This window comes from Rana temporaria, chromosome 12 (assembly GCF_905171775.1).
Source record: "Rana temporaria chromosome 12, aRanTem1.1, whole genome shotgun sequence".
Lineage (NCBI taxonomy): Eukaryota > Metazoa > Chordata > Amphibia > Anura > Ranidae > Rana > Rana temporaria.
In genome coordinates this window covers 104902691-104914223 of record NC_053500.1, presented here as the reverse complement: position 1 = coordinate 104914223, position 11533 = coordinate 104902691, and the positions used below count along the sequence as shown (strand labels likewise).

General features: G+C 44.9%; 1 protein-coding gene across 2 annotated transcripts in view; it reads right to left on the bottom strand.

Annotated features, from left to right (window-relative positions):
• Positions 1-3350: 3350 nt before the first annotated feature.
• MRPL58 (mitochondrial ribosomal protein L58) overlaps positions 3351-11533 on the bottom strand; it is a 30118-nt gene continuing 21935 nt past the window's right edge. For both annotated transcript variants that reach the window (XM_040330067.1, XM_040330068.1), the window contains one exon: positions 3351-3629. In XM_040330067.1, coding sequence (XP_040186001.1) covers positions 3545-3629 — 85 coding nt within the window. In that variant the 3' untranslated portion in view covers positions 3351-3544. The remainder of the gene's footprint in view (positions 3630-11533) is intronic.

The window sequence follows — 11533 nt, the reverse complement described above, 5'->3', positions numbered from 1 at the left end:
CACCGCCGCCAACGCTGCTCTCCACGCTGCCCAGGAGCTTCCGGGTTGCGCTGCCGGGAACCGCCCCTTCCTGTGACGCGGTTCCCCTCTCAGAACGAGGCTTGGAGCGCGGCGTTCTCCCGGGCGATTTGAAATGGTGGCAGTCTCGAGCAATCAGCGATGGCTTGCCTCCTCCGCAGCACAGGGCGCTGATGCTCTCCTGGGGCAACCTGCGAGTGGGACCCGAAGGCCTACAGGTTAGTTCAGCCCTCCCCGGCCTCCCTAGACCTGTCTCACAGGGGTACCTTCGACCCTCCCCGGTCTCTAGGTTTTGGAAAAAACAAACATGTCGCTGTGTTGGAGAAACACAATCAATACTGGGGAACAAGGGGATGGGTGGGGCCTTTTAATCTGTCATGCGATTGTGTTTCCTGCAGGGAGGAGCCATCTCTCAGGTGCCGTCCTGGAAGGTGATGGGAGAAAAAGAGCTTTTAGCTGCCCGAGACCAGATTGTCTGCCATGTCGCCTCTGGAATCTCTTCTCCTAGCGCCTTTTCCCAGCGAAGCATATATGTACGCTTACCCTGGGTAGGGATGGAGTAAGAGTTGAGCAGCCGATATATGTCCGAAATCAGACCTCGGCGTGCGGATCCCTCCAATACAAGTCTCTCAAAGGGGGTTGGCGCTGAAAATTGGAGATTCGGGGCGAAAGATTGTGCAGTGTCGTATTTGCAAGTACCCGTAAAAACACCTGGGGAGGTAGATCTCATTATCTGCGCTCCAAAAAAAAATGTGAGCATCTTGCGTGATATAGGGTCCACCAAGTGGCCAAAGTGGAATAGGTCCCGTGTCGCCCAGGTGAAGACATCTGAGTGAGACCGGCAGGCATTCTGGGGTTATAAAGGAAGGAGGTCAAAAGAGACTACCGAGCCCAGGGTATGTGCTCGAGACAATCTACTCCAAAGCGACCGAAGATGGAGCATAGGGCCCAAAAGCCGTCTCGAGTCCGCATTCGCATTCCAGAGAAAGCGGTTTGGATGCGTGGGTGCAAGCCATATTTTTTCGATTTCTGTCCACTTATTGTACGATCGTTGGGGAAACCAGGAAGTCACAGCGCGGCTGGGCTGCTTGGTAATATTTAATTAAGTAAGGGAACGCCAATCTGTCATCGGTGAGAGATGCCATCAGGACAGTGCGGGATATCCTATGCCTTCCATAGTTCCAGACAAAGCGCACAAGGTCCGCATGGAGTCTCCTCAAGACTGGGATGGGCAGTGTCTGGAAGAGATAGAGTATTTTGGGGAGGATAGTCATCTTCACAGAGGCCACCCTCCCCAGGAGAGAAATATGGTGGACCTTCCATTTCTGTAGAAGGTCTCTTATGGACCGGAACAGGGGGGAAGTTAGCTTGGTCTAATGTTGCGTAGGGTGGGGTGATCTGAACCCCCAAATATTTTAGGGCCATCGTCTTCCAGTGGTAAGGGAAGCACTGCCGCAGTTGTTGTACGTCTGCTGCTGGGATGTTAATAGGGAGAGCCTCTCATTTAGTCGCGTTTATTTTATAGCCAGAGAGGTATTTGTAGAAGTTGAGTTCAGCGTGTAGGTTTGGCAGTAAGGTCCTGGGCTGGGTCAGGGTGAGTATGATATCGTCTGCAAAAAGTGCTAGTTTAAACTCACTTCCCCGCACCAGCACCCCACGGATGTCTGGATTTCTACGAATGGACGCCGTCAGGGGCTCAACACACAACGCAAACAGTAACGGCGAAAGCAGGCACCCCTGGCGGGTCCCCGTTAGATATCAGAAAGGAGGCGGACTGAGCAAAAGGTATCTTAACCTGGGACATAGGATTAGTGTATAGGTGATGGATGGCCCGTAGGAAGGGCCCCTGGAACCCCATGTGTCAACGTGGCGAACAGGAAAGGCCAGCTAAGGCGGTCAAAGGCCTTTTCCGCCTATAAACTGGGAGCCAGAGATTCTAGGCCGTCCCTGTTCACCACATCGATCAGATCAATGACCCATCTCGGAGGGGGACGAAGCCTTATGTATGTATCTTTATGTATCAGGGAGGGCAGTATCAGGTTTAAACGCATCGATAGGAGCTTGGTAAATATTTACAGGTCTGAATTTAAGAGTGCTATTGGCCTATAGCTAGCGCAAAGGGAAGGATCCTTATAAGGTCTGGGGATCAGCGTGAGAAACTATTTTTGCATGTCTAAGGGGATAGGGGTCACCTGGAGAAAGGCATTGAACAATTTACAGAGATGTGGTAGGAGAATGGGGAGAAAGGCTTTGTAGTACTTGTAAGGGAGGCCGTCCGGGCCAGGGGATTTTTGTGTAGGCAGGGTCTTGATGGTGGCCTTCAGTTCCTCCACCGTGATAGGGGCATTGAGGGAAAGGAGGTCCGATACCTGAAGATACTGGTGCAAGCGGTGGGTCAGGGGAGGGGGGTCATGTGGGATCCCAGGGTGCCTGTAGAGGGCCGTGAACAATTCCTCAAAGGCATGGGCTATGTCTTGGGGGTGGGAAAGAAGGCAGCACGTGCTGTCTTTAATTTGGTGAAGAGTAGACGTGTGGGAACGTTCCGACAATTTGCATGCTAGCAGAGAGTGAGCTTTGTTTCCCTTGTCATAATAAGATTGTTTCAGCCTAAGGAGCGCCTTCTCCACCTGGCCCATTGCCAGGTTTCGAAGCGTCGTTCACAAGCAGACAATTTGTTTTAAAAGGGACAGGGATGGTGAAGGTTTGTAGTCTGAGCTCCAGGGCCCTGAGGTCTCTCTCAGCTTGCAATTTAGATGCTTTCGCATCTTTTTTCATTGCCGAAGAGATCGCCATACAACGCCCCCTAAGGACCGCTTTGTGGGCCTCCCAAAGAGTGGAAGGGGAGACATCGGGGGTATCAAGGAAGTAGTGTTGCAATGTGGTTTCTAGTTCCATTTTGGAGGGGCTGTGTTGGACCAAGAGATCGGTAGGATCTGTGCATCCCTGGTGATGCGGACGGTGGCGTTATTGACAAAAAAGTAGTCTATGCGGCAGTGCATACAGTGAGGGGCGGAGTAGAACGTAAACTGCCTATCCCCGGGGTGAAGGGCCCGCCAGGCGTCAAACAGTGCATAGCGTCTAGTGACATGGCGAAACAGTTTCGAGTCCCTAGTGGCCACGGTTTGCGGGTCTGTAGAGTTCAGTACATGGCGGTCTAGCACCACCGAATGGGACAAGTTAAAGTCCCCGCCAATAATCAAGTATTGATTCTCCAGGAGCAGAAGAGGGGGGGGGGGGGTATTCTGTTTTGACAAGAGTGACTGACAATTTTATGGAAGGGACAATACTATAGCTCAGACAAAGTGTATATTTAACAGCCAATGAACACTGGGAAATCTGTACAGACGTTTATTAAATATTTTGCATTATGTATAAAATGCTGCAATCTCACACAATTTATTGAGCACATTACATTTTACTCTTCAGAAATCTTTACATATAACTCAGTGGCAGGCTTCTTCATAATCCAAGACTTCATCTCAAGCCTTTTCGCTGCAATACAAAGTCCACTACTGAATGCTTGGCATCACTCCATGCTAACACTTCTACTCTGTTTTATAGAAGAATTAAGCTTCTTTTGTCGTAGCCTTTCACGGTTCATTTTTTCAAGTCTGTAAACAGAAACAATATCAGAGATTAGTTCCCAGGTCTTGTTTTCACTTTCAAAAGATAACAAAGTCTAATTTTGTATGTGTTTTTTTACACAGGGTATACGTAAGGCTCATTTCACACGGGGCAGAGGAGGTGCGGTGGCGGTATAGCGGCGCGATCTTTAGTGCCGCTATACCGTGGAGACTCAGCTCCTTGCACAGATGGAAAGGGCTGCAAGGTCTGGGACGGTGATAATAATGGGGGATTTTAACTACCCAGAAATTGACTGGATTAATGGCACTTCTGGGACAGTTAAAGGACAAAAATTTAAAAACCTATTGCAGGACAATTTTATGGTGCAGTTTATTGAGGCCCCAACTAGGAATGATGCCCTGTTGGACCTGATAATCTCAAACCATGCAGAGCTTATTACTAATGTTCAGATAAAGGAACACCTGGGTAGCAGTGATCATAACATGATTTAATTTAATGTTAACTATAAGCAAGAAATACATACAGGAAATATTAAAACACTAAATTTTAAGAGAGCAAATTTTCCAAGGATGAGGGCTGCTCTCCAGGACTTGGACTGGGAGGGACTATTGGCACAGCTGAACACAGAACAGAAATGGGAATTCTTCAAAAAGACTGCGTGGAACCTCACTGCAAAGTATGTTCCCATGGGCAATAAGTTTAAAAGGCTAAAAATAAAACCTATGTGGCTCACGGTCAAAGTTAAAAAAGCTATAAACAATAAGAAAGTAGCTTTTAAAAAATATAAAAATGAAGGAACACTAGTGTTGTTTAAATGTTACAAAGAATATAACAGGATATGCAAAAAGGAAATCAAGGATGCAAAAATTCAAAACGAACGACAGATTGCAAAAGATAGTAGGACAAACCCCAAAAAATTCTTTAAATATATTAATAGTAAAAAGGTGAAGTCTGAGCATGTAGGCCCCTTACAAAATAATCTAGAGTGGGTGACTGGGGACAAAGAGAAGGCAAATTTATTAAATGCTTTCTTCAGCTCTGTGTATACAATGGAGCATGGGGGAGCTCATGTCCAAAATGGGGGTGGGAGTGACACAGCCTCAAATCCACAATGGCTCAAAAGTGATATGGTCCTGAAATATTTAGACAGAATAAAGGTGGATAAAGCACCTGGACCTGATGGCATCCATCCACGGATCCTAGGTGAGTTGAGCTCTGTCATTTCAAAGCCACTGTATCTAATATTTAGGGACTCATTAAAGACAGGAATAGTACCACTGGATTGGCGCAGGGCCAATGTGGTGCCCATATTTAAAAAGGGAACAAAGTCTTTACCAAGTAACTATAGACCTGTTAGTTTAACTTCTATAGTTGGTAAGATACTGGAACGTTTAATAAAAGACCACATGGATGAGTTCCTGCTGGAAAAAAACTATTTAAGCAGCAGACAGCATGGATTCATGACAGACAGAAGTTGTCAGACAAACCTGATTTCCTTTTATGAAGTGGTAAGTAAAACCCTGGACAGAGGCGTGGCTGTGGACGTGATATATTTGGATTTTGCAAAAGCGTTCGATACAGTTCCGCACACACGGCTCATGTGTAAGGTAAGGTCTACAGGATTGGATATATCAATTTGTAAATGGATAGAAAACTGTCTGAAAGACAGAATTCAGAGAGTCGTGGTTAATGATTCTTACTCTGAATGGTCCAATGTTATCAGTGGTGTACCCCAAGGTTCAGTGCTGGGACCCTTACTTTTCAATATATTTATAAATGATATTGGGTCTGAGATCAAAAGTAACATTTCTGTCTTTGCAGATGACACCAAGCTATGCAGTGGAATAACGTCCTTGCAGGATGTCTCCAATTTACAAGCCGACCTCAATGCTCTGTCCAATTGGGTGACTGAGTGGCAGATGAGGTTTAATGTTGATAAATGTAAAGTTATGCACTTGGGGGCTAAGAATATGCATGCATCATACATACTAGGGGGAGTAGAACTGGGGGGATCTGTAGTGGAGAAGGATCTGGGGGTTTTAGTTGATCATAAGCTCAATAATGGCATGCAATGCCAAGCTGCGGTTTCCAAAGCGAGCAAAGTCCTTTCTTGTATGGACTCCAGAGACAGAGATATCATTTTGCCCTTGTACAAATCATTAGTAAGACCTCATCTGGAATATGCAGTTCAGTTTTGGGCACCAGTTCTCAAAAAGGACATCGGAGAAAGTGCAGAGAAGGGCAACCAAACTGATAAGAGGCATGGAGGAGCTCAGCTATGAGGAAAGATTAGAAGAACTAAATTTATTCACTCTTGAGAATAACATGTACAAATATATAAGAGGTCCATACAGTGAACTTGGTGTTGAGTTATTCACTTTACGGTCAACACTGAGGACAAGGGGGCACTCTTTACGTCTAGAGGAAAAGAGATTTCACCTCCAAATACGGAAAGGTTTTTTCACAGTAAGAGCTGTGAAAATGTGGAACAGACTCCCTCCAGAGGTGGTTCTGGCCAGCTCAGTAGATTGCTTTAAGAAAGGCCTGGATTCTTTCCTAAATGTACAGAATATAACCGAGTACTAAGATTTGTAGGTAAAGTTGATCCAGGGTAAATCCGATTGCCTCTCGGGGGATCAGGAAGGATTTTTTTCCCCTGCTGTAGCAAATTGGATCATGCTCTGCTGGGGTTTTTTGCCTTCCTCTGGATCAACTGTGGGTATGGAGTTGGGTGTATAGGATTTTACTGTTTTTTATTTTGTTTTTTTATTTTTTGTGGTTGAACTGGATGGACTTGTGTCTTTTTTCAACCTGAATAACTATGTAACTATGTAACCGTGCGGGTTTAAACCCCTGCTAGGGGCCGAAAAAGGGTCAATACCACGGCCACTATTGGTGCGGTTTTAACCCCTGCTAGCGGCCGAAAAAGGGTCAATACCACCGGCAATGTGCCTCTACAGAGGCGTATTACCGCGGTTTCCCATTGATTTCAATGGGAAGGAGCGGTCCTGCTAGCACACCGCTTCAGTGTGAAAGCCTTCGGGCTTTCACACTGAAGACTGCAGGGCACGATTTTTTCAGGCGGTATAGCAGCACTATTTTTAGCGCTAAACCACCTGAAAAAATGTGTCAGTGTGAAAAGGGCCCAAGTGTCCACTTTTGCAAGGACTGTATTTGCCTTCCCAGGATGCACAGGTGTTCCATGCATCCACATGCAAGCAGTGGCCAAACGGACATGGCCGCTGCTCCCAGTTTGACATCGGTGTGGGTGCGTGTCCCTAAATGCAGACCGTGCGAGTTTGGGGACCACCCATCTACACAGACATCAAACTGGAAGACATGACCAGGACTACCTGCATGTGGGCAAACACGGCTGCTTAAATGTCTGTGAGAACGAGGCCCAATAGAGAAGCTTTAAGTGCATTTATAGCCAACATTTTGTTTTTATTGAGTGCAAAAGCGCCCTTCTCTATAAATCACTCAAAAAAAAAGAATCCACTTAGAGCTGGCATAGCCCAAAAGAATGAGCAATAGTAATAAAAGGCACCGAGCTGCAATCATTTTACATAAATTATGCACTACGATTCATGTACAGCAATATTCTTACCCAAACAATATTCAAATAAATGAAAATGAAGAAAAAGCAGCCAAAAAAAAGATAAAATAAAAATCACACACACAATTCTGAGGAAGCTGTAGTCCACAGTGAAATGCATGAAGGCATGCACGTTTCGAGTGACACACATAATATATCTATGAGACTCCACTGTGAGGGTCGTAAAATCCCCAAACACAGGGAAAACCAAAACCTGCCGTTTTCAACACCATACATAGAATCTTGTCTCCTGATTCTGCTGGACCTAAGCGCAGCCTTTGACACGGTAGACCACAAACTGTTACTGATGCGACTAGCCAAGGTAGCAGAAGTCGCAGAAGGTGATTTACCATGGTTTTCTTCCTTTCTTGAAAACCGATCACAAACAGTTAAATTGGGTTGTTTCACGTCGGAAAAGCGCACGGTGTCATGTGGAGTCCCCCAAGGATCCCCCCTGTCACCGGTGCTTTTCAACATCTATCTTCGCCCTCCCTTTGATATTATCAGTAGCCAAGAACTACTCCATCACTCTTATGCAGACGATACGCAACTGTATTTTCGCATCTGCAACAAAAAGGATCATCATCTCAGTTTAGAGAAATGTCTCTCTTTGATAGAAAACTGGATGACTAAGAGTTATCTTAAACTCAACAGTTCAAAAACAGAACTCCTTATGTTTCACGCCAGCCGAAAGAGTCAACTGGCAACAACCTGGACACCCCCGCCCATTCTGGGCCAAATCATCACCCCTAGCTCCAAAGTCAAAAGTCTCGGGGTCATCTTCGACACCTTCATGACAATGGACGCACAAATAGGGTCAGTAGTCAGCGGAGCGCACCATCTGTTGCGCCTACTACGCAGACTTATTCCATTTATCCCCAAAGAAGACGTAGCAGTCGTGGTGGGAACAATCGTGAATTCCAGACTGGACTATGCAAATGCCCTTTACCTCGGACTCCCAAAGTACCAAATCTCTCGTCTGCAAGTCGTACAAAATACGGCCGCCAGACTTGTGACTGGGAAAAAAAAATGGGAATCAATCTCACCTTCGTTGAGAACCCTTCACTGGCTGCCAGTAAAAGACAGAATTGCATTTAAAGCACTCTGCCTGACACATAAGTGCATCTATGGGAAGGCTCCGCAATATCTTTGCGACAAGATAGAACCTCACAATTCGAATCGCGTTCTGCGATCCACCGACCAAAATCTGGTCAGGGTACCAAAAACCAAATACAAGTCCAAAGGAGAAAGAAGGTTTGCTTTTCAGGGTCCTAGACTATGGAACGCTTTACCAACCAGCATTCGGTTGGAGGAAAACCACCTGACTTTCAGAAGACGAATCAAAACTCTGCTCTTTTGATGTCATGAGACACGAACAACTAGCGCCCAGAAGCGATTCAGTTCGCATGCGCCGCGCTTTATAAGTTTTTCATTCATTCATTCACATGTATTAAATGCTGGGCATATTCATGATAGACTGCTTGCAGATTTTTTTTTTTATTCAATGGATTGCATATATGCTTTGCATGAATAGAGATCATATTCCTTTGAGTTTTGAAAGTGGACTATGGTGTTCTAACCTTCATATTTTCATTAACAAAACAGTCCTCTGACATTGACACTTACTGCAAAGAGATTATTCTTTACATGGCAGGAAACTGAATTCATTTGAGTTTTGTAAGTGTATTATGGTGTTATGTTCTCTATATATGTACCAACAAAACTTTCTGGCATTGAAGCATGTAGCAAACGTTCAACGTCTTTCAAATGTTAGCAAGGACCTAATGTTTAAAATAATGGTGGTTACACTAATCCACTATAGGACCCTTTCTGAATTTCACTGATAAACAGTGGAAACATAACAGTTTGTTCCAACTTCAAACAATTGTTGGAACTTTCAGGAATGTTGATCCTTGTGGATGTTGATGAACATTGTGGTACTGGTCACAAGTGGCATTTTGTATAAAATCAGAAAACTCTACTTAAGCACTTGACCTCCGGAAGAATTACCCCCTTCATGACCATGCCATTTTTTGCAATATGGCACTGCATTACTTTAACTGACAATAAGAGCATTAGTGCGACACTTTACCCAAACAAAAGCTTTGGGGGCATCAAAGGGTTAACTGTGTGCCTAGCCTTTAATTACTCACTGTAGGGGAGGTTATTTGACATGGGGAAGACAAAGATCTGTGTCCATGCTTTGCAGGCACACAGGATTAATACCTTCCCTTCTGACAAAACAGCAATCTGCCTTGTTTACATAGGCAGATTGTCGTTCTGCCTGTGTACGTCGTAATTGGCGGGTGCCGGCGGACAGAGTCTGCGGTACCTGCCGCTGGGCTTCAGCTGTGAGAGACCCGGAAGTGTCAGATCACGTACTAGCCCAGCCACAACCACCCACCATACATATACTGCAGCTGTGGTAGTACGTGATCTGACACTGCCGAGTCTGGGACACGTGCCGCCGGCGAGCCGCTCTCGCTGTGATCACACACAGCAGCAGTCCAGCAGCAGGTACCATTTGAAAAATATATAAATAAATGCAAATTTTTTTGCAGTTTTTTTTTTGGCAGCCTGGAAAGCATTTCACCAGCAATCAGCAGATTATTGATGGCATGCAGGTCGCCTGCTGTCACAAACTATGGTGAATGGGAGTGAACCACAACTGCGGTTAATGAAAGATTTCAATGCACCTCTCTATGTTATGTGAAATATCAGTATTGGTCCCCAGGCGTCACTCCAATCAAAGAACAGGAGTTTGGGGGTTCTCTACATCATATCACTTTCACATAGAGGAATGCGTTGAGCTACTAAGGGAGGAGGTATTACAACATACCTTTTAACCTTAGCCAAAAAATGGTATAACGAACATGTTCAGTATTTAAGGGCAGAAGCCCGTATACAAGTAACAATTGTCAAGCACTTAGCATATAAAATTACTGTATGCAATTAACAATTTACTGGAGAGAGGCGACTTTAGCGTAATTGATTTGAGAATGTATGTCCCTTTAACATATTGGACAGCGTCAGCTGAAGACATAGCAAACAATGGCAAGCAGCAGGATAGCATTAAATAAGCCAATTTTAAAGACAGTACTTGTAAAGGCTACATGTGAAGCGGTAATTCTAGAGCAGTAATAGTACTTATCCGTATGCAGGGATGAGCATTTTTCCAGTAAACAGAGTATTGCAGCAGCAATGGAATTCCTTTATGGCGGTTCTCCTGGTGGGGGATATCTTGGGGTTCGCAGCAATTGTAGAAGGTTGACAGCGTAGATCCAGGAGTGGGATAGATTCCAGTTTAAGCATGGATAGTGCCTGTAGGTTGTCTGTAGCCAGGCTGGCTACGGCCGACAATAATAGGACAGCGTGCACAATGCACGCAGTCCTGTTTATAGAAGGGAGGCATGTGTCGTGATTTGAGCTGCACTTCCGCGTTCCACGCTGGAACGCACGCGGCACTGGGCGATGACGTCATTGCGCGGTCGCCGTATGCATTCCAGTGCGGAACGCAATACAGCGACTGAGAGTGCCTATTACACCTGCAGACTGTCATTGTAAGCTGCCCGCCCGAATATAGTATGGGCAGGCAGCTTTACACCGACAGGAAGAATCAATGAACTACCACAACGCCCACAGCTAGCACAGGGAGTTCTTTGAGAACTACAGGACTACAGAACTACTAAAAGGCTGTTTGGTAGCTACAGTCCATTCACAAAACACTTTAGAAGATCCCCAGCTCGCTGCCAAAACAGAGGATCAGAGGGGGGATGTGCAGAGGCCTGTACATTTGCAACATGTTGCACCCTGAATAAGTAATATGTTACAAAAGGTGAATTTATATTCTAAATAAAAAGACAGACAAGTTTTAGAATTTAGCCATTTTGGGCACTCAGTTTATGATCAAAGCATATTTCCTGTTTAACTATGGTGTATGTTTATTGACTAAACAAAGGCAATATGTTGTTATTTTTTTGAACCTTGAAATTACAATACATATGGATACAGATTGTGTCCAAAAGGTATACCGTGTAAATTTAACAAATATTAGAGGGTATTTCAGATAAAAACACAGATACAAAATCTTACAAAAAAAAAAAAAAACACATATGTGGAACATTTGGAAAGATCAGGGTCATTTGAGTAGTTTCAGTTGCCATTATGATTTTAACCACTTCCATACCAGGCACTTACGCACCTTCCCGCCCAAGCCAATTTTCAGCTTTCAGCACTGTCGCACTTTGAATGGCAATTGCGCAGTCGTGCTACACTGTACCCAAACAAAATTGGCGTCCTTTTTTCCCCACAAATAGAGCTTTCTTTTGGTGGTAT